Raw genomic sequence first — 21,803 nt, forward strand, 5'->3', positions numbered from 1 at the left:
TATATGAAAGGAGTACACGTGGTTTGACAAAAATGCAAAGGGGGTACATGGGACAAAAAGGATTGGGAACCACTGATCTAAGCTATCATTGCACACAACAGGTTAGCTGAGAAGTTAGCATTAGGCTTTGGTGAAGCTCCAACACAAATAACTAACTCACTTGAGCACAAAACCATCTTCAATGCTTTGCTATTCATCAAACATCATATAAACAGTAGATATTGATATTGTCACTGGATATCACTATGGCACATAGAAAACTGTCGGTGACTTCTGCATGAACCGTTGAACCATAAAACCAGAAGTTGGAACAGTCACACTTGCAAATAAGACATACATGTTTTTTATTGTGGAAGGAGTACCCGCATAGAAGCTATGAACATATCCTTCACTATAATAGTCTCCGTACAACAGTGTGTAACCCTGCAGGTTGTACAGTATGTGGGTTTTAAACCTAGTTTCAATTCTCCCCCAGCTGATTGCGCGAGTGAGAAACAGCGGGATTCTTGGCTACACAAACAGCTTTTGAGTTTTCTACTTGGGAATACAGAGTCGTGTGTCAGCGTGACGTCTATGAATGCAAATGAAGGCTGAGGGTGAAATGCTCATACTGCACTTCAATAATATTGATTTCAGGTTGTGTGTGAATGTTTGGGAAAGCGGTAAGTTTGTCCTTCACATGACAACTTTATCAGTGAATGTGCATCGAATGCAGAGTTGAAAAGACATGAAATGTGATGAATTATGATTCAAGTAAACAGAAATTTTCAGCTGGAACCTTGACATTCAAGATAAAATGCAGCTTGTTTGTATCATGTACCTCTATGTTCCCACTAAAGCCTTTTCAGCAGCTAAATCCACCCCATCTATCTGAAAAGGCACCATCTCCCACACAGTCACATGACTTCAGCTTTTAGTGTTTTCATGTAGAGGCCATCCAGAGCCGAATCAACAAACGACTGACGCGGATCAGGAATAAAACTGGGAAATCTTCTCTATTGTCTTATTTTTGATGTACTGTATGTGAAACTCTTTCTCTTTTTTCTTGTTTAATTATGAAGATGAGAACTAATGAAGAATGTTTCAGAAACAGAAAAATGTCGCCATGTTTTTTAAATATTTTTTGACAGTCTTTGTAGCGGCTGTTTTCTAAAATGCCGTCATTTTTATGATGTTTTCCTGGATTAGTAATGAAGACAGTTGAAGATGAATTTTTGTGTTCCATGTATAGCAGACAGTAAATGTGCTGTCTTCTTCTGAGACTGTGAAAGAACTCCACACCAGTGACTAGTCCCACATGTTGTGTTAGCTTAACACTTAGCTGTGCTACCTGTGCATGGTCAAAGGGTAAAGGGACGGAATCACCAAATCAATCAACTTGCGTTCCAGTTACAACACGTAAAGTAGAAGTGAGTGTTGTTGTATATGCTCCGTAGTTGGGTAGGAAGCGGCCCCTGCCACCGTGTCTGATGCTGTCGGCTTCACTTGTCACTCGTCTGCTTGATCGTGAATGCAGAAGGATGTTGCTTTTCATTAGTCTGACAGGCAGGTTTACCCTGTGAGTAAACAAGGCGGATGAAATTAGATCTGTTATGCTGTGACTAATCACTATCTAACAGACATGTGGCCGTGACTGCTGATGTTTGACTTTTCCATCTGAGATACTTTGTTTGTTCACTCTACTTTTAAGTTGAATTCATTCAAGCGTCATTCATGATTGAAACAGCGTCACTGGTGTAGAACACCAAAGAGGGGCTAGACTGCAGGAAACAAGAGTTTGGAAGATAAGGTATGATGTGGTATGATACGGTATCGTATGTGGTTAAGATAATATGGGATAAGATAAGATATAAGGTAAAATAAGTTGGAGGCCTAAATAAGAAGTGATGTCACAGCTATAATACAACTCTGAACCTCCAGTGCAGTCCCAATCAATGCAACAACTGATATTCATTTGCATTACAAATTAATGCAAAATGTTTAATCAATACTTGGAAGCTTTGAAGGTAGGCGCATCTATAGTAATTTACCGGTATGCTTTTATAAAAATAAAATGGCAAAAAACTCTACTTAATACATGCAAATGAAATAAGTTGGAAAATTGTTGTTATTCAATCCAATTAAATTCAACTTCATTTATATAGTGCAATTTAGAACAATAGTCATCTCAAAGCACTATCAAAATATAACATTCCTAAGAAAAAAAGGAAAAACCCAACAAATCCGCAATGAACAAGCATCAGTTACAGTGGGGAGAAAAACACTTCTTTTAACAGGAAGAAATCTCCAGCAGAACCAGGCTCAGAGGTGGAGAACATCTGCTTCGACTGGTTGGAGTTAGTGGACAAAAAGAGGAGAACAGAACAGGATAGAGAGATAGAACACCAGAGTCCCAGACTAGTTGAGCCTCAAACCACAGATCAGGTACTGTTAGCGTCAGCATCAAGACACCTGAAACAGAATGATATACAGTAGATGTCTTGTTGTGTTCACTTATCTCACCTATTTAATGACCTCATTGTCCTTGACAGGAATATCATGCCCAGCTGGAGGAGATGCGGGTTTCCATCAGGCAACTGGAGGAGGATCTATCCGCCGCTCGTCGCCGTAGTGACCTGTACGAGGCCGAACTCAAAGAGTCCCGACAGGCAGGCGAAGAGTTAAAGAGGAAAGCTACCGACTACCAGCATCGGATGCAGAAGGTTCAGGCAGTAATTGAAGCTTTTTATTATCCTTAAAATCAACAAAAGATCATCTGATCTTTAGGGATCACCTCCTATTTCAGAAAGAAAGCTTATTAGGAAGTTTGGGTTCATTCGAGATAAATTTAGAGTTTGGGCAAAAGATATAATGAACCCTGATTGTACTACCCTTGGTGATCAACGCTGTGAACTTCAATTCTGTCGCAAATTTAACATTCTCTGTAAACTTAACCTCAGTTGTTACCAACAAAGAGAACTCAATACGCTATACTTGTCTTCTGCCACCATGGTAACCAAATAATAAATAATAGTTTCTTTCACCATTGTAACACACTCAGAAAACTTGAGTTATTTTACCAAAGTAAAGATTTTAGCCACTGGAATCCAATTAACACATAATTGACATATGCAATATAGGTTCTAAGCCCTTGTTTAGGGTTCAAAGTTCATGCTTTTATATTCGGCAAGTGTTTACATCCTGATATCATTACAGGCCAAAGAACAGGGGAAAGCAGAAGCAGAAGACATGATTACCAAGATGGAGAAGGTAATACACAACGTTAACTGTGCAAATAAATAAAATTGACAGCATTGATGAATGATGTCAAAGATAATGTTTAACTTTTTCTTTTCAGACCAATTCTGAGCAGCAAACAAAGATTCAGGAGCTTCAAGACAAGCTGTCCAAGGTGATGTAAATGAATGAATAATTCTTCAGAGCCTGTGCTATAAATTGTGAGCTACTCTCTGACCTCTCTTTCCATCGCCCTTCATCTGTAGTCAGAATCAGTCTCTGCCCAGAGAACATTTAGTTGATCTCTTAAAACAAATTACAGCACATTCATGAGGAATCGCACAGTTGTCTCTCCTTAGTAATCCCAAAGTGTGTTTTTTTATTACCATGAATATTCAACAAGCACTTTAAAGATTGCCAAGATTATACAAGCCTTTGGAGCTCATTATAGCATTTGATACAAAGTCCACTGTGTATTCTCATTTCACTAAAATAAATAAGAATACGGTGTGAAGCAAGTGTTTGTAGACAGAGTATGAAATAGAGATGTACATTTATCTATTTATTTCAAAAATTTGTTTACTACACACAAAAGGTAACTTTAAATATATCCTAAAAGCAAAAGTAGTGGGTCACAATGTTACGACTAGTCGATGGTATGAAGTTAACTCTTAATGCCCTAAAGAGGGCATAATTTCTCAGCGAAGAAGCACTGAAGTAGAGAACTGTGTTATCAGCATAGGTAGATTAAAAAAGTTGAGGGGCCTAGTTTTAAACCTTTAGGAATACCAGAGTTGACACTCAAGCTCACTTGTGCTCATTCTTGATTCTCTAATCTTGAAGGCCTTAAAGGCGAGCGCTGAAGCCACTGACTTTCTTCAGACAATGAGAGTGGCCAAAGAGCGCACGGAGCGAGATCTGGAGAGGCTTCAGAACAGAGAGGACTCCAGCGACAGCCTCCGACGACGCCTCCGTGAAACCGAGGTCTGTAACAAACACAGGGCATGCAAGTGTGAAACCATGTCATCATAAACTTCTTCATATAATAAATTGAACAAGTCTTTGTTGTCCTTAGGCTTGTGAACCGTAACAGAAACGATAAAGAGCCCATGTGTTTCCTTGTGAACATGTCCTCACACCTCCTGAGAAAAACTTGTGCTCTGACAGCACGAGCTTGTCACAAAGTCTCAGTGTTAGTACACACAAAACAAAAACAATTATTTAAAACCTTTATATTGGGGCACATTCATATTGTTTCTAGAGCTAAGACAGGAGGTGAAGCTCTTTGTTTACTGGTTCAACTATGGTCATGAGCTTTGGGTAATGACGCTAAGAACTAGATCAGAGTACAAGCGTCTGAAATGAGTTTTCTTTGCATGGTGATCGAGCTTAGCCTTAGAAATAGGTTTAGGAGTATCACTTCAGACATCTGGGGGACTCAGACGAGAGGTGCTGCTCCTCAACGTCAGGAGAAGCTAGTTGAGGTAGTTCGGGCATCTGGTATATGGATGCTTCCCAGACGCCTTTCTCCAGAAGTACCCTTAGCATGTCCAGCTGGGGGAGACCTTGGATACACTGGAGTGGTTATCTCTCTACTGGCCTGAGAATGCCTTAGGATTCCCCAGAGCTGTTGGAAGCATCTAGGCTTCCATGCTCATCGCAAACTTGACCTGATAAGTCAAAGACAATGAAACAGTTGTTTTGGCCTCTAGAAAGTAGAAGTTTGAAATGTTAGATTTTTAAGTGCGTCACTGATGAATCAAACAAGACAGAAAGCAGCAGAGTGTTGTCAGTTCATCAATGAAGTGGAATAATAAGGAGCTCATTTTAATTCTCGGAGCTGAATTGTGTTTGTTATTGTTTTTACTGCTACTGATTTGTTTAGTGTGGGGTTTATGTGCATCATGCAGGATGGCAGGAAGACCCTCGAAAACCAGGTCAAAAGGCTGGAAATCGTAGAGAGGCGGGAGACCAAACTGAAGGACGAGATCCAGAGCAAAGCCCAGCAGATCCAGCAGATGGCCGACAAGATTCTGGTTGGCCAGTTTTATCTTCCCTGCAGCACTAAAATAATCAAAGGAGGTGTGAGATAAACACAGCCCAGAATCATCTCTGCAGAGGAAGTGCTGTTTTACATAATACATCCCAAAATGATCCCACCCACTATATCAGTGATGTGTGGTCACGTTTCCAATTCTCTGCACAGCCTCGAGACAACCACACAAAAGCTGTAATTAGAAATCACATCATCAAAAACACAACCACACCAATCAGCAGCTCTCACTACAAGTTTAACCCACAATGACTGGGTGGATGGATAGATGGGTGGTTAGAAACATGAACAGGAATTAACAATAAAACCCAATAAAAAGTGTCTGACTTCATGACAAATAAACATTCTTTACCTTATACAATCGTCAGCAGTAAGAGATTAAGTATGGGATCTCAAGATTAAAGAATGTCAAGTAAACGATTGAAGGTGAAGACAGAAAAATACAACAATAAACATCTATGCATGAAGATTATAGGTCAATATTAAAAGAAAGCGGTAATGCAAACCAATGCTAATATACTGATTAGATCATCATTCATCAACATCAATCACATGAGAATTTTGTACAAAGGATTAATGAAAACACACACACACACACTCACACTAAAAACATTGTGAAATTAAAAATTAAGACACATCAGTAGATCAAAGGAGATCTGAAACACAAACTGATGACAAGTAATTAAAGCAGAACTAAGTAACTTGCGCTTAGTGTTCCCCCTAAAGGTCCCTATGGTTATGTCACTGCAGTAAAAACTCCTCACCCCCCGCTGCCTGTCCCACCCCACTGCCACTGCTACATGCACACCTTTGCTCTCCCAAGACGGTAGCAACCGATCACTGAAAAATCCTAATACAACATTGACACTAAGGGTCCTTTCACACATATAGTCCCATGTGACCATGTGAACAGTATGAGGAAGAGTAGTAAAATAATAAAATAATAATAAAAAAGTAAAATAAACGAACGATGTGGGAGTAATACGGAAGGGAGTGTGGAAATGTATGTGATCTGTTTGTTTGTGTGCTGACAAAACGGCTCTGAAAATGGATGGATGGATAGATGATAGATAGATGGATGAATATTTGTGTGTGTGCTGCCTGATGCAGCGCTGGGTTGTGAATGTGTGTGCGTGCACATTGCTGCGACGACAGTGTGTGTGATTGCTGTGTGTTGCTGCTGAGCTGTCACTGCATGGAGTTGCTCCGTTCATCGGGCAAAGGTCTTCTCTGCCTTTTTTTTGCTGGGTTCGCCATGATATAAGTTTGAGAAAAGTGAATTTGTATACAACCGTGTGCAGCCACAGGTCTGGACATAATCTAGCATTAGTTTGCATTGGGCTGCCGTAAACCAGTATGTCTTGCCACCGGGTCGGTGGCAGGGAAAGTTGCAATTGTGGTTTTCTGGCCAGAGACAGCAGTGAGAGATGAAAGCTCCCCCAATCACCCCATAAACACTTGTATTACCCTCACAGGCACTACGAGAAGGATTTATTAAGGTGAAAAAGTTACTTAGTTCTGCTTTAAACAAGAGCAATAAAGATTATTGTGTGCACAGGCCAGGCTGGTAAAAATGTCCTACTGCATCTACACCTTTAGAAAAATTTAATTAAATAACACTTTTAACGATGAAACCTTTTGATTATTAAAATATGCTTATCTCCTATTCAGTTCTTTGTTGCATCAGTGTCATTCCACTTTGCTCCATTTTCTTCATCAATCCAGTACCACTTAACAATAGACTAATACATGACTGTTCTGGATAGTTATTTCTATGAGTATGTCTAAAGTTAAAGGCGTAAACTGCCTTTTGATAACGTGTGTCATTCAATCAAAAGAGGTGCTGCTAAAAGTTTTTTTTTTTTTTATGTGATCTTAACTGTGATAGTTAACATTGTGTGTTATTCAGGAGCTGGAGGGACATCTGCGAGAGAGCCAGGCCACAGCGCAGCGGTTTGAGACTCACCTGAAACAGAAGGAGAAGCTCTATGAAGACAAGCTCAAGGTTGGCATTCTATCCAACATTCTAAGGCAAATCGTTCCATGTGATACTGTGGTTTGTAAGAATAAGGTAATGTTTTTGTTCAAACCTGCGTTGCAAGTAATCATTGGAAGTTTAATGTTGTGAATAAATATTTTCACTGTAGACTCATAAACATGAAATGTAATTTCCACATATCTACCTCCAGAAGCTAACTAATTTTAAACTATATCAGTAAAAACACTAAATGAATTCAACTGCAACCAACCGTTTGAGCTACACGTTCTAAGAATATAACACAACAACGCTTCATTGACATTTTTTTTTGTCCAAGCTGCTGCAAAGGGAGCATTTAATGGTGCTTTTCTGCAGAAATATCTCTATTTTCCTTCATCTTCAGTGCAGCTTTTCCCCATCTGCACTTACATTTGTCAGCAGACCAGAGCATCTGGTAAATCGAGATACCAACTGGGACCAATTCAATAGCACTCCATGTACTCTGACTTCTGTTGTGCTTCATAAAGTCCAAAGTTTTAAGAAGGAAATAAAGGAAGTCAAACTTTCAGGATTTGTCGGATGTGAAGATCATAATCTAAATTACATTTAATTATTGAGCACCTGCCTGATGTTAAATCCTACTGTTGTTGCGAAAACAGTTCTGACCCGATTATCTGCAGCAGATCCTTGAAGTCCTAGAAGTTGTGAGCTAGGACCTCTATCACATCCCACGGATACTGGATTTGATTTAGACTTCAGGAATGTGGAGGCTAAGACAACCCATTAAACTGTGTTCCTCAAACCAATCCCCAACCATTCCTGATTTGTAGCAGCATTGTTGACACTCTTTCTGTATAGGTATTATGGTTTTTTATCAGCCCCAGCAACATTCTCTTCAGTAATCAAAACTATAGTAATCTATTTTTTTGATAGATACTGACTACTTTTGCAGTCCAAAATCCCTTACCAAGAGCTTTAGCTGTGGGGAGATGCTCTAACTAAGTAATTGACTCATCACAACATAGTCCTTGCTTTGAATCCTAATCTGTGAATCTGTGTTAGAGACTTTGTTACAATAGAGACTTGGCCACTTCTGGAACTTTGTAAAATTAAGAACTTGGCCAACTTAGGAACTTGGTAAATTTGGGACTTGGTGATGTCAGAAACTTGATTAATGAGTGGATATGGTCATGGTGACTGGTCAGGATGCTTACTTGGAAATGTAAGGGGCATGACCAAGTTGGGAACTTGGTTTAATTAGGGACTTCTTCTATTTATTTACTTGGTTGTGTTGAGGACTTATTCAAGAGTCAGACATTGAATTGGTAAAAATAGAGATGTCAGATTAACTCAGTTAAGTTAAAAACTTGGTTGGAAACTTGGTCATGTTAAGTACTTGGTCAAAATGTAGACTCGGCCAAATTGGAATCTTGTTCAATTAAAAACTTGAGGTCATCTTAAGGACATGGTTGATTTGGAGACTTGGTTGAATTAGGAACTTGGTGAAATAATGGACTTGCTTATATTGAGGGCTTGGTTTAAGTGGCAAGGTCAAGTGGTCACCCTTAGACCAAGGTGAGGCCTATTTGGCTAAATTACAGGCTTTGTAATTTATACTTGGTCAAGTTAGGTTGATGCAGTCAATGGCAGTGGATTTGGTTAACCATCCACTTTTATCTATATTTCCCTCCTTCAATCTGTTAACACATACCATAATGTATTTTTGAGGAGTCATGAGATAGAAATCATTTAAATGATCAGTTTACCTGGCAGTGGTCATAATGTGATGTCTGATTAGTGTAGAAGTTTTCCAGTGCTTTGTAAAACCACATGCAGTGTATCATTAGAAGCTGGCAAAAAGTGATGCTTCAGGAGTATAGTTAGTGTTAGTGTTCGATCTACTTGTCATTCCGATTGACTATAATCCTAGTGCTTGTGTCTGTGGTCTTCTTGGCACTGAACAGATCTTGGAGGCCCAGATGAAGGCAGACATGGCTGATAAGGAGATGCTGGAGTCCAGTCAGAGCAAATATGAGGAAGAAGTACGGGAGAAGTGCAACGTCATCAGCGAACAGAAGGCGGTAAGATGGGACCGATTAAACAAAAGGCTTTTTCAGGCCAAGATCAACAGTCATTGGTCTGACACACTTTATTACACCTAATTGTGATTTCTATTAAACATCTTGTGTATTCTGGTCTAGACCATAAATGCGATGGACTCCAAGATAAACAACTTGGAGCAGAGGATTGCTGAGTTGTCGGAGGCCAACAAAATGGCAGCCAACAGCAGTATTTACACTCAGAAGAACATGTGAGTGCTAAAACATAAAGAGCTTATGTGAATGAAACATGGGAACCTTTTTTAGAAGCAGTGAAGGCTTGCGTTGTTCTTGTACACGAGACCAGAGACTAGGGGAACATGTAAAGCATCGTTACAGTCATTCTCTTACAACTTACTCATGTACGATCTGCTCAGGAAAGCCCAGGAGGAAATGATCTCAGAGCTCCGTCAGCAGAAGTTCTACCTGGAGTCTCAGGCTGGGAAGTTGGAGGCCCAGAATGCCAAACTAGAGGAACATCTGGAGAAGATGAGTCAGCAGGAGCAGAGCAACAAAAGCCGAGTGATGGAGCTTGAAACCAGGCTGAGGGAGGTGAGCGGGGCAATGCAGGGTGATTCATATATGATCTCTTTATTTAAAGTATAACATGCATTTATATAAACTGTTAACAATGCTAAATCAGTCACAACAACTTGTTCACTATTCGTAGCATAACATTCGTAATTTGTGTAACTTGTACAACTTCTCAGTGGCATCAAATCTCGTTTCTCTGTCCATAAGATACAGAAGAAGGACAAAGGGACACATTTAAATAATGTCATGATCATGATTTCAGTCAACTGATTTAAAAAACACATGAGTGTCAAAAGACCGTTAATTCAACAAACATGCTAACAGTTAGTTGACTGTCCAAAGGTGCAACACAAACTATGCCAAATTCATCCAAAAGGCTTCTTCAGTTCTAAACAAACCCATCGAATTCCAGGATATTTTTTAAAGGGATGACTGATGTTGTGTTTTTGGGTGTGGCCTCCTTAGATGTAAACAACCACCACTTTTTCAACCAATGAGTGATATGGTAATTACAGAACTCTCTCCTGGTCAGTTCTGGTCAGACTGCCCTAAGCAGGACAGATACCACAGCACACTGGTAGCACACGCCAAAGTCTCTGCTTGAGGTGACTATTCAATGTATTGACTAACGCTATCAGCAACACACATAAACAGAGAGAGCACCGAATAGCAGCAGATTGGCAGGGAAACACTCTTCCGAGCTGGTTTACCTCCAAATCCCAGACCAGTCCGTCTGTTCCAAAATTTTTGACATAATGCGTTTGGGAATTATTTTCAATATTTTGGCCTTATGCCCACACAGGTAGTAGAAAAATCTGATAACGGTTGAAAAACTGCTGAAATGTCCATAGCCCATGAATCAATCAACTTAAATGATTGTTTCCCGCTATCCCTGGCAACAGCAGAGATGATGTTGCTCTGATTCTGAACATCTTCTCTGGGGTGCTGCTGCAGATCGGGCTGGAGCATGAGGAGCAGAAGCTGGAGATCACACGTCAGGTGACGGAGCTCACGCTCTCCCTGCAGGAGCGAGAGTCTCAGATCAGCAATCTGACAGCTGCCCGACGCGCTTTGGAGAACCAACTGCAGCAGGCCAAGACGGAGCTGGAGGAGACTACTGCCGAGGCCGAGGAAGAGATCACCGTTCTGAGGGTGAGAGAGGAAATGTGTGATCTATGGGGACATGACAGTTCCTCTAAATCCATCTCTTTGACCATCTCCTCAACCTCTAGGCACACAGAGATGAGATACAACGCAAGTTCGACGCCCTAAGGGACAGCTGTGCGGTGAGCTGCTCATGTTTTAGTTCGTCCTCTTCCGGCTGATCTAACAATTTTTCCAGAAAAAAGTAAAAACAAATTAAAAAATAAATAGTTCCAGAAAGACGATTTACTTAGAAACTTTTCCCACTTTAACAGTTCATGCTTTTTAGTTTTTAATTCAAATTTATTTGACATTAAAAATTACATTAAAAAGTGTTGAATTCCCCCATAAAGTAACATGTTTGAGGGAATCCTGACAGCTGAGCAACGAGGTCTGTTTAAGATCATTCTTTCAGGCAATCGATTCCTGCTTCATATGTCAAGGATGTTTGTTCTGTTACCAATACACTTTGCTCCAACCAACCCCGAGAAAGGACATTTGAAAGCATTTCAGCGGCTTCACATGTAGACAGCAGAAATGCTTTTATCCCATTGCCCTATTTCTGAGATCCTCCCACTCACAAACTGTTGGTAGAGTCATGGATTCAGCTGGCCAGTGTTCAGGCTCACAAAGCCAAACACCGCATCCAGTAGCACTCCAAATGTCATTCTATTTATTTTACTCACACTGTTGGTCAAATGCTTCAGAGCAGAGCATGAAACTCACAATCTGTGGGTCAACATGTTGCCTCCAGGGAGATATTTGGGAGATTTTTCTTCTGTCAGACTCTATCACTCAGTGATTCCAACTTTTTTTTCCTCTCACTTTGCCCTGAGCATTTTTCCTCATGTCAAGGTTTAACAGTATCTCAGGATTCCTGTATTTTGGATGGTGAGAATAGGATCTCCCAGCTTGTCAGTCTTCTGTTTAGCTGCTCATTAGAATATGTAAGGAAAAGGGGTAATTAGTAACCTCACAACAGCTGTGACCAATTACCCAGATCAGATCCATTCCCTAAATAGCTTTGCTCTCTCCAGTCTCACTACATCTGAGTCATTCAATGCCACATGTAAGCGTTTCAGCATTTTTGCACCTTTAACATTCTGCCAAAAAGTTATCGGTCCCAGATTAATCAAATATGGACCGCAAACAACTTGGGATGCCAGCTTTGTAAATGAGTGACGGATATGGAATTCCTTCTCCAATATATGTTCATGTTAATGCTATCTGTTATCAGAGTAATTTTGTTAAATAATCTGTAATGTAAATCATAGTGTAAAATTATGTACATTTTAATAATACAAAGGAATTACATTTTCAGTGTGTCCAAAAAGGGATTTATCTCTAAATTGGACATATGATCTTGACTGTTTTGGGTTGACATGTGCTTCATGTGCTTTCGGGTAACACTTGACATGCATACGTAAGGCTGACATTACGCTGTCATTGTTCAGACATGACACCTGTCAATAGCATAAATAAGGTGTCATGAAGACATTAGGTTATGTATATAACCCCAGTTCTATAAGTAATATGAGTGAGATGTCTCACTATGGGATGCAACCTCTCTGCATTGCTCAGAAGCATTTATTTTGATCTGCCAATCCTGATTGGCCGGTGAAGCGCGTCCCTCCGCTAGGGGGTCACCCACCTCCTATAAAAGAAGGATACGGACAGACGTGCACCATTCAAAATAAGCACCTCTTCTCCTTGTTCGAGCAAGAAGGGTAGTCTGGTGAGACCTCTCACTCATATTACTCATAGAGCCAAGGTTATATACATAAACTAAAGTTTGAACGAACGTGCTTCACCGGCCAATCAGGATTAGCAGATTTAAATAAATACTCCTGAGGAATGCAGACAGAGGTTGCATCCCATAGTGAGACATCTCACAAAATATTATGAAATAAAACTGTCATTTAGTGTCATTCATTACCCTAACCCTTCATTACCCTAACCTAACCTTAACCCTAACCCTTAACACCACTAGATCCCTCCACCTAATGCAAAAAATACCAACATAGCTCCAAAGGTGTCCTAATTTAGCTAATGACAGCTTAATGTCAGCCTTATGTATAAAACTTCAAGTAAAGTGTTACCTGCTTTTGTTCTGTAGGTGATCACGGACTTGGAGGAGCAGCTGACTGTGCTGTCTCAGGAGAACGCCGAGCTGAACCGGCAGAACTTCTATCTGTCCAAGCAGCTGGACGAGGCCTCGGACGAGAGGGAGGACCGTCTGCAGCTGGGACAGGACATCGACCAGCTGCGCCGCGAGGTGGCTGACCGGGAGATGCACCTCAACAACCAGAAACAGGTCTTTTTTATATATATATATATATATATTCAAAATCATAACAAAAACTTATAATATAATTTAACAACTTCTCACATCATACAGACTAAAGTTGCTAATCTTGCTCCACCTGGATAAAAAATACATTGAATACAATATCTATAACATGGTTTAAAAAACGGATACAATTATGAAATTAAAATACATAAAACAAGAGAACTCAGAGAGAGTAAACCTCCACCAAGGCCAAATAACCTCTTTGCCAGATATTCAAAGTTATCTGAATCAGTAATACTGATCATGGTACCATGATCACCTTGTAAGAAAATTTTATCCCCATTAATAACAATTCAGTAGGTCCAAATGTATGGGCTCCTCTATTTCTTCAAAAAATCTCAATGAAATGCGCATTCCAGATCCGATGATCCTGATGAAACTCGTTGGGGTAATTGAGAAACTGAGTCAAATTACGAACTGAGATTATGTTTTTGAAATTTTGCTATTGATGAGAGATAGGGATTTTTGGATTTTTCGAACTAATCCAGAATATATATAGTGATCTGGATCCCTCCAAAATGTAATGGACTCTTCCATGCCATTGTTCTATTAATCTGTTAAGTACTTTTGACGCCATCCTGTTTACAGAATACAGACAAACAAACAAATAAATAAATAAATGCAGATGAAAATGTTTCTTGGTAGGGGGTAGTAACTAAAGATTTTAAGAATATGAGATTTGAAAATATGAAAATAAAATACATTAATTATTCATTATGCATCGATAAATAATAATTAATAAACATATGACTAGAAAATAACACCAAAACCAATTAATTAAGTGAATAAAAATATACAATAAATATAATAGGGCAGCTGAATGCATTAGTGGCATTCTGCCATTTGCTGGTAATTCCTAGGCTTTGGTTTTGTTGTCTTTTGCTCTTTTTGAAACAGTGCGACCCTCAGTGGACAAATGAGAAAAATCCATTTTTTGAACAATTATATGTAATGTCTTCTCTGTGATTTGTCTGTATTCGGCCCGGGTGCTGCATATCTTTTTATCAGCTGTACAAATTTGCTGTGTCTGAGACAGCTGGAAACAAAGAGTCTTAAAAAAGCAGGCATGTCTCAGACGGCCTGCCCACTCAGGCTGCATCACATTCACATTATGAGCTCTCACCTGTGACAGGTGAGCCACAGTAATCTCCCAGCTCTGCTAGTGCTGAGCTTACATCAGGCAGCAGAGGCTCCTATCTGTGCTGTGAGAGAGGAGGAGGCTGTGCGATGAACGCCTGTGGGAGGAAACGTGCACGTGTGGGCGTTTGGGAGCGCGCTCAGTCCTCCTGGTTGTGTAACCGTCGATGGAAGTCATAGACGAGCTATGTGTGGGAGGGATGTGTCATCCCATCACTCCCAGGTCGAGGCCGTTGTGGAAGCTTTGGACTACACACAGCCATGGTGTTGCTGCTGCAGAAGCTATATTTGTATCTGTGCTTTGTCTAATCCACACACTGGGATGTGAAGTATTGTGTTTGCCTTGTGATAAGCATAGAAATACCTTCAGGTGTCTAAGCATTTCAACAGAACACCATCCTATAAATAGATGGGAGAAAAGTGGGAGTGCGTTGCATTGTTTACATGGTGAATTTGTCACAAATAAAGACAAATTTTACAGAAACTTTGTTGAAATGTTGCGTGATTGGTCTGAAGTCTGACGTATGCATGGTTGCGTTGTCCCATCCCTGAATCAATATGCATGCTTTGTGCGTGCGCGATGAACGACGGCGTGACACAATCATTTAAACGACTGGTCGACATCCTGACATCGTTCAAATGTTTCCCCTCATCCTGACTTTTATTACCTGAGCAGTTTCACAAGTTATGGTTACAAGTGTTATGGTTGAACTAGTGATCATTTTATCTAGTGAGGGGTTTCTGACACACTGAGCATTTGGACCAGTTAGTGTTACGGTTTGACTGTTGATTATATTATCTTGTGACCACTTACTGAAAGTTTATTAATATGTCAGATGCTGTAAAAAAAATGACCAGCTCTGCTTGAGTGTGTGGATTTAAAATCAGCTCTCAAATGAACATGTAGCTGAATAGCTTTGGTAAAATGTACTGTTCAATTATCTCTTAACCTATTTTTTAAATCTGATCTTTAATGTCATTAAGAAAAAAGAAGAACCTCAAATATTGTGTTTTTCATTGACCGACTACAAAACCTACCTAGTAAAATACATAGAAACCTCCCTATTACATCTTAAATAGGATAACATTATAACAATCTATGAATACCTGTTTCTTTTTTTAAAGGACTGTGTCTATTACGAGGCTTACTGTGCTAAAAAAAAATACAACTCTAATATTTACAATACTAGGATGTAGTGTTGTATGTGTATGTGTCACCATAGCTCGAGTTTGAGTCGAGTGTTGAGTCCGTAGTGTTCGAGTCTGAGTCACCAAAAGAAAAATCAGAGTCGAGTTGAGTCCTCCTCACCTGGAATTATGTCACACCTCCTCCAATTTATGAGAATATTCTTTACGGGCCCTATTCTCCCATCTGGACTTAAGAACTCTTTTATGCGCCTGCAGTTGCATGCTTCTCTCCTGCTCATATTCTCCAGTCCAGGCTCCTGACACGCCCATCGCGCGTAAATCGACCAAAAGCGCGCAGTCTGTGAATGAAGGCGTTCTGAAGCCAGGAAGGTGGACTGGGCCATGATGTCATTTTTTGGGCTGTCTAGAAATCACGGAGCATGGAGTTTTCCCAACCCTTGTAAATGTAATTGAAATTTGTGAAAGTGATAATGGTACTTTTAATTTGAAACGCCTTCATTGATAAACAAAGTAATAGGTTGATTTGATCAGATTATTAATCAGATTACTGCAGGGTGAAGATCGACCGCATTCTTCTGTCCAAATCACAGTTAAAATATCTCTTTTCCCCCCTCATACTAACGTCAGATTGATGTTTGTTTGTGTGGAAAGACGGATTTTATGAACTCATTGAGTGCCATTCACATCTATAGACGTGAATTGTGTTTTTCGCCTGGGGTTGCTAGGAGACAGTGTGACAAAGCTCTCTGGTGAATATCTAACTTGTACCATGATGTAGTGACCAACTGGTGACATGTAGGTGGTAGCAGCACACCTTTAGATGAGAGATCACCTGTGATGGGCAGAGCTCAGAGGGAGAGGAAAATAGTATACGAGACACAAAATGGCGCTACGAGAGTTGATGCTGAAGTTTCCAGCAGCTCACAGCAGCGCACACTCGACCAGATCTTGCGTGGAACCTAAGTGGACTATTGAGTGTCGCAATGGTGAGAGAAAACAATAAAAAAAAAAAAGGGGCAAGCGGTGACACTCGGCATGTCCGGGAGAAGGAGGAAGTTGCATGTATGGAGAATGACGGGGGAGAGACTTGGAGGAAGGCCAAAATACAATATGCAAACCATTCAACTCTGACCCAAATTGCAAAATAATAAGAATTTTGCATTCAAAATCCGGCTTCAGTGTTGTTTTTGTAGTTTATAGAAGGAAACCAATGTTGAGATGTCCCGAAGGCAAAAAAAAAAAAAAGCTTAAAAATCACGAATGTTTTTTCAGAAAAAGACCTTTTTCTCAGCTTTTTGTCACAAACTGGCGATTTGCCTCTATTCAACTGTTGATTACAGAAGAACGAAACAAGCTAGAAACAAAATTCTTCAGTTTTCAGAATCTGGTTTCAAATTGTCATAGGATAAAATATTCTGTGGGTCTTTAATAATCAGTCAAAATGTTCTAAAACGGTTGGCACTGAGGGGTAGTAATTTTGAAAATGGCTGGCACTGAATGAGTTCACTTCTTACATTCCTGCATTCAGAAATGGTCAGCACAATAGTCAACATCATCATCATCTTTCATCAATGTTTCACTTGTTATACTCTTGTAGTGGATCAAACTCTGGCTTTACGTTGTACACAGTGTTTAAATAGTTGGCCATCATTCTAACATCTGTCAGGGTTTCATTGTAACGTGCACACCTCGGGTGCGCACAGCTGATCAACTCCACGACACAGCACCCACCGCCCTCCCAGGAAAAGTAATGGACGGCGCAAATAAAATATAATGAAATGTAACATTTTGTCCCGTCTACAACTGGTAAAAGTGAACATATTGGAAATACTGATGGCCCCCCACCAACACACCCCTGTGACAGCGTGGCAGTGTTACTTTGGATAGATTCTTTCTGGGACTCTCTTTTGCAATAGAGTCCGTGTGGCTTCAATTGTAAAGTCCAAACTTCTAGTGAAATATAATGTTACGTTTTTGTAAAAGAACTTAAGTCTCCCGGAGAATGCGAGTAAGGCCAGATTTGAATGGGAACACCCACATTTCAGGGTCGATCCACCCATAGTGCGTTATTGGCGCGCAGTGACAGACTGAAGTACAGGGGGAGAATAGTACGCACCCAGAAACAGCGATGCTGCGTGGCTTTTCTAACTTAGGCGCAGCGGAGAATAGAGCCCGACATGCATGAACACACCTGCAGTCATATTTTATTCATATACTGTTACATAACTTTTCTTTTTAAGAATGCTCATTTGAGAAGTTAAAAACACATCACAACTTTTCCAAACATCAAAGAACCATTGTTTGAGTAACGTTAGAGGCTAAAGTTGTCGTTTTTCAGCAGCTAGCTTATGACAATAATCAACAAAGTAGCATTAGCATTAGCATCGGCATCTACTCACTTCTCTGGATAAATCCTGGACAGATGTCTGGTCAAATTCATTGTTTTCCATGCCTTCTCTCCCATTGTTCTGCGACACAATAAGTCGAGTCACGAGTCCTACATATAGGGACTCAATTCCACGACTATAAATGGAGTTGGAGTTGATTTTATATAGCGCTTTATAACCACACTGAAGCAGTCTCAAAGCGCTTTACATATCAGCTCATTCACCCATTCACTCTCACATTCACACACCAGTGGGACAGACTGCCATGCAAGGCGCTAGTCGACCACTGGGAGCAACTTAGGGTTCAGTGTCTTGCCCAAAGACACTTCGACACATAGTCAGGTACTGGGATCGAACCCCCAACCTCTGGATCAGAAGACGACCCACTACCACCTGAGCCACGGTCGACTATAACACTTAGGGATGTCCAAAACAAATTCCTCGTGTGTATTCATACACTCTTGGTCAATAAAGTTGATTATGATTCTGATTCTGATTCTGATACAACTTTTTCACTTCCGATACGATACCAATATTGAATCCTTGAGTGTTGAGCAATACCAATATCGATCCGATACAATATAAGCACGAATCATGCATTTATGACTTATTTTGTAGTGCGGAATGTTAGAAAAGTCTTGATCAAGTGATGTCACTCAAACAGAGAACAATAGTCAGCAACAGTAGGTATGAGAAAAAACTGACCCATTTATTATTAACCAATTGGTTACATACATTTTAACCTTCAACATAATATCTATAGCATTTTACAATTTAATAAATATAATATAATATATATTGGAGATTTTAGATGGAGTCCGATAAAATCCGATATTCGTTTTCTGGCTGATATCCGACCAATCTCCGATATCAATAACGGATCAGGAAACCCCTAATAACACTACTATGAGGTAAAATCTGGTCTATTCTGTTTTTCTCCATCCCTGTTTTTCACCAGAACCTGGAGACGCTGAAGACCACGTGCACCATGCTGGAGGAGCAGGTGATGGAGCTGGAGAACATGAACGATGAGCTGTTGGAGAAAGAGAGACAGTGGGAGGCCTGGAGGTCAGCGCTGGAGGAGGAGAAGAGCCAGGCCGAGAGAAGAACCAGGGAGGTCCAAAGGCTGCTGGACACAGAGAAGCAGAACAGGTGAACAGATTTGTTAAAAACAACGAAAGGTACAAACTAGAATGGAAGAATCCCCCGCTGCACATTTAGCAGGCAGTTGTTTAGAACATCTCCACATGTTACATGGTTTTTTTTTTATGCTCACGTCAGTTTTATATTCCTTCAAAATCTCATTTATTGTTATTATTTAGATTTATTTTGTTATCATTGTTATTATAATTATTATTATTATTATTATTATTAGTTAACAAAATTAATCATTTCTGTTTTTAGCTACATTCTTTATGCAAGTTGTAATGTTTTTGTTTGCATTCCTAACAAAAAATTTTATAGGCAAGGGAATTAAGTCTGATTCTTTTCAGGGACTAATTGAGAAACAATTGGTAAAATAGAATTAAATATTTGAATTACATAAATACAATATTTTCAATAATTTCAAGTAAAGTAAATGATACATTTAATTTGAATTGAAATAATTTAACTGAAAAATGGCTTTAAGCAAAATAAAAATACAAAAAAAAAAATATTATCTCAACTAAACCACTATGAAGTTTAAATCCAATGAATTATGGAGAACAGTGAGTATTATTTTTGCTCCTCAGGCTTCGTGCGGAGCAGCGCAGCTCTGAGTCTCGTCAGGCTGTAGAACAGGCTGTTAAAGAGCACAAGTCTGAGATCCTGGCCCTGCAGCAGGCACTCAAAGACCAGAAACTGAAGGCTGAGGGCCTCGCAGACACGGTGAGAAACACAGCCGCCATGTTAAACAAGCACTTCCCTTTAGTACAATAAACAGATTTCACAGCAAAGCTCTCTTTTCCTCAGCTGAACGATCTAGAGAAGAAACACGCCATGCTGGAGATGAACGCCCGCAGTTTGCAGCAGAAGCTGGAGAGTGAGAGAGATCTGAAGCAGAGGATGCTGGAGGAGGTGTACATTTTTCCATGTTCCCCACTGTGCAGAGAACAAAACCAGGATGTTTCTTTGGCTTTATTATTTCTTTTCCTTGCAGCAAGAGAAGCTTCAGCAGCAGATGGACGCCCAGAAAACTCACATCTTCCGTCTGACACAAGGCCTGCAGGACGCTCTGGATCAGACCGACCTGCTGAAGACTGAGAGGACGGACCTGGAGTACCAGCTGGAGAACATCCAGGTGCTCCTACACAAAGTTTTAATACCATTTCAAAACCACGAGGGTCCAACTCAAGGCCTGAGAAAAGTACAGAAAGATATGATTATCAGATAGGATTATCAGCATATCGCTGAAAACAAGTTTTTGTTCCAAATGTACATGTAACGCCACTCCTACATAGAAGATTACTTCCAGTTCTCTCAGGGGTAAAGCACTTAGGTTTGTATTTTAGAGAACAAAGCAGAAGAAAATCACCACTCTATTGTGTATAAAAAGTCTTATTTAACATCAAATGAGATACAACATGGGTTCATTTTTGCTGTTATACCACAAAGCCTTTAAAATCAACTCAAATATCACAATTACAGTAAGGTGGAGGTGGCCGCAGCATATTTTATATGCAGATAAAAGCTTGGCATCAAGTTACTCATGCCACACAATTTGGGGATTTATCTCAACTTCTCTTTGTAATTTTCACATCCCGAGGATTAAAATGGATGCTCTGCTGGGCCGGATCTGGCCCACGGGCCTTGAGTTTGACACCCTGCCTCTTACCTTTTAATTCATAGTATGTACAGTTACACATGTGGAAGCCTTGGACTAGTCAATAATAATGTTTAATTTCACATTTACATTTTGGATGGATGAATCGAATGATAATTGGATGAATGGATGGACTGAGAGATTTCTGGCTCACTTCTCCTGGCAACAACAACACCAATTACTGTCAGTAGCATTAGCATCCATTAGCTTTAGCCTTGCTAATATGACTACTGCATGCATGTTCTTGTGCTGTCTTTGTTGTCACCTGTGAAGTTACAGATTTTAGTTCATTTTTTAAACTAATTTGGTGTTTTTTTTTATCTGATTTCTGCTTCACATCTAACTGTTCATGAAAGCTCGATTATTATTATTTTGATTTTGTGGATTCAATTAACTTAAATCATTTTAGTCCATCGTCATATGTACAGTCTCATTTTATTTTGGAATCTTATAATACATGTTATGGCGTACATACTAAGGATGCTCCGATCCATCAGAACCGGATTTTTGCCAAAAAAAAAAAATGAACGATCAGCAATCTTATTACAGCAAATTTCAAGCGGGAGTAAAATCCTTGTATTTCACTCTGTGTCTGAGATAATCAGCCTCACTGATATTACATTGGCTGAAGACACATCAGTGTTTGCTCTTTATCTAAAGTCTGATACAGTTACAAACACAGAAGTGCCACTGTGTCACTTTATTACCTGTAATTTCTGTCAAATGCTGAGAAAAGTAAGGCCTTACTGACTTCACATGGTATTTTGGCCTTTTAGTTGCATTTAACATTGTAGAATCGGCTCCATGAGTAAATAAAAAGCCTCATTTTTTATTGATCATGTGATCAATGAGTGGCCCTAAAAAGCGTGATCGGGCCAGCTTTAGTATGCAGACACACATTCCATCCTTCCCCTCGAGTCTCCCTCTGTGTGTGAAGTGAAGCTCTGGAGGAGA

At 39.9% G+C, this 21,803-nt stretch overlaps 1 protein-coding gene across 14 annotated transcripts in view; it reads left to right on the forward strand.

The window, feature by feature from the left end:
- The window catches only part of citb (citron rho-interacting serine/threonine kinase b), a 58,292-nt gene that overhangs the window by 16,375 nt on the left and 20,114 nt on the right, over positions 1–21,803 (forward strand). For 9 of the 14 annotated variants that reach the window (XM_028457123.1, XM_028457129.1, XM_028457130.1 and 6 more), the window contains exons 5-20: positions 2,532–2,711; positions 3,196–3,249; positions 3,338–3,391; positions 4,060–4,200; positions 5,127–5,252; positions 7,179–7,274; positions 9,212–9,328; positions 9,449–9,558; positions 9,724–9,898; positions 10,835–11,032; positions 11,113–11,166; positions 13,140–13,337; positions 19,005–19,198; positions 19,780–19,915; positions 20,000–20,104; positions 20,187–20,327. In XM_028457123.1, coding sequence (XP_028312924.1) covers positions 2,532–2,711; positions 3,196–3,249; positions 3,338–3,391; positions 4,060–4,200; positions 5,127–5,252; positions 7,179–7,274; positions 9,212–9,328; positions 9,449–9,558; positions 9,724–9,898; positions 10,835–11,032; positions 11,113–11,166; positions 13,140–13,337; positions 19,005–19,198; positions 19,780–19,915; positions 20,000–20,104; positions 20,187–20,327 — 2,079 coding nt within the window. The remainder of the gene's footprint in view (positions 1–2,531; positions 2,712–3,195; positions 3,250–3,337; positions 3,392–4,059; positions 4,201–5,126; positions 5,253–7,178; positions 7,275–9,211; positions 9,329–9,448; positions 9,559–9,723; positions 9,899–10,834; positions 11,033–11,112; positions 11,167–13,139; positions 13,338–19,004; positions 19,199–19,779; positions 19,916–19,999; positions 20,105–20,186; positions 20,328–21,803) is intronic. The other 5 variants (XM_028457124.1, XM_028457134.1, XM_028457126.1 and 2 more) reach the window with 1 other exon arrangement.

This window comes from Gouania willdenowi, chromosome 9 (assembly GCF_900634775.1).
Source record: "Gouania willdenowi chromosome 9, fGouWil2.1, whole genome shotgun sequence".
NCBI classification, from domain to species: Eukaryota; Metazoa; Chordata; class Actinopteri; order Blenniiformes; family Gobiesocidae; genus Gouania; species Gouania willdenowi.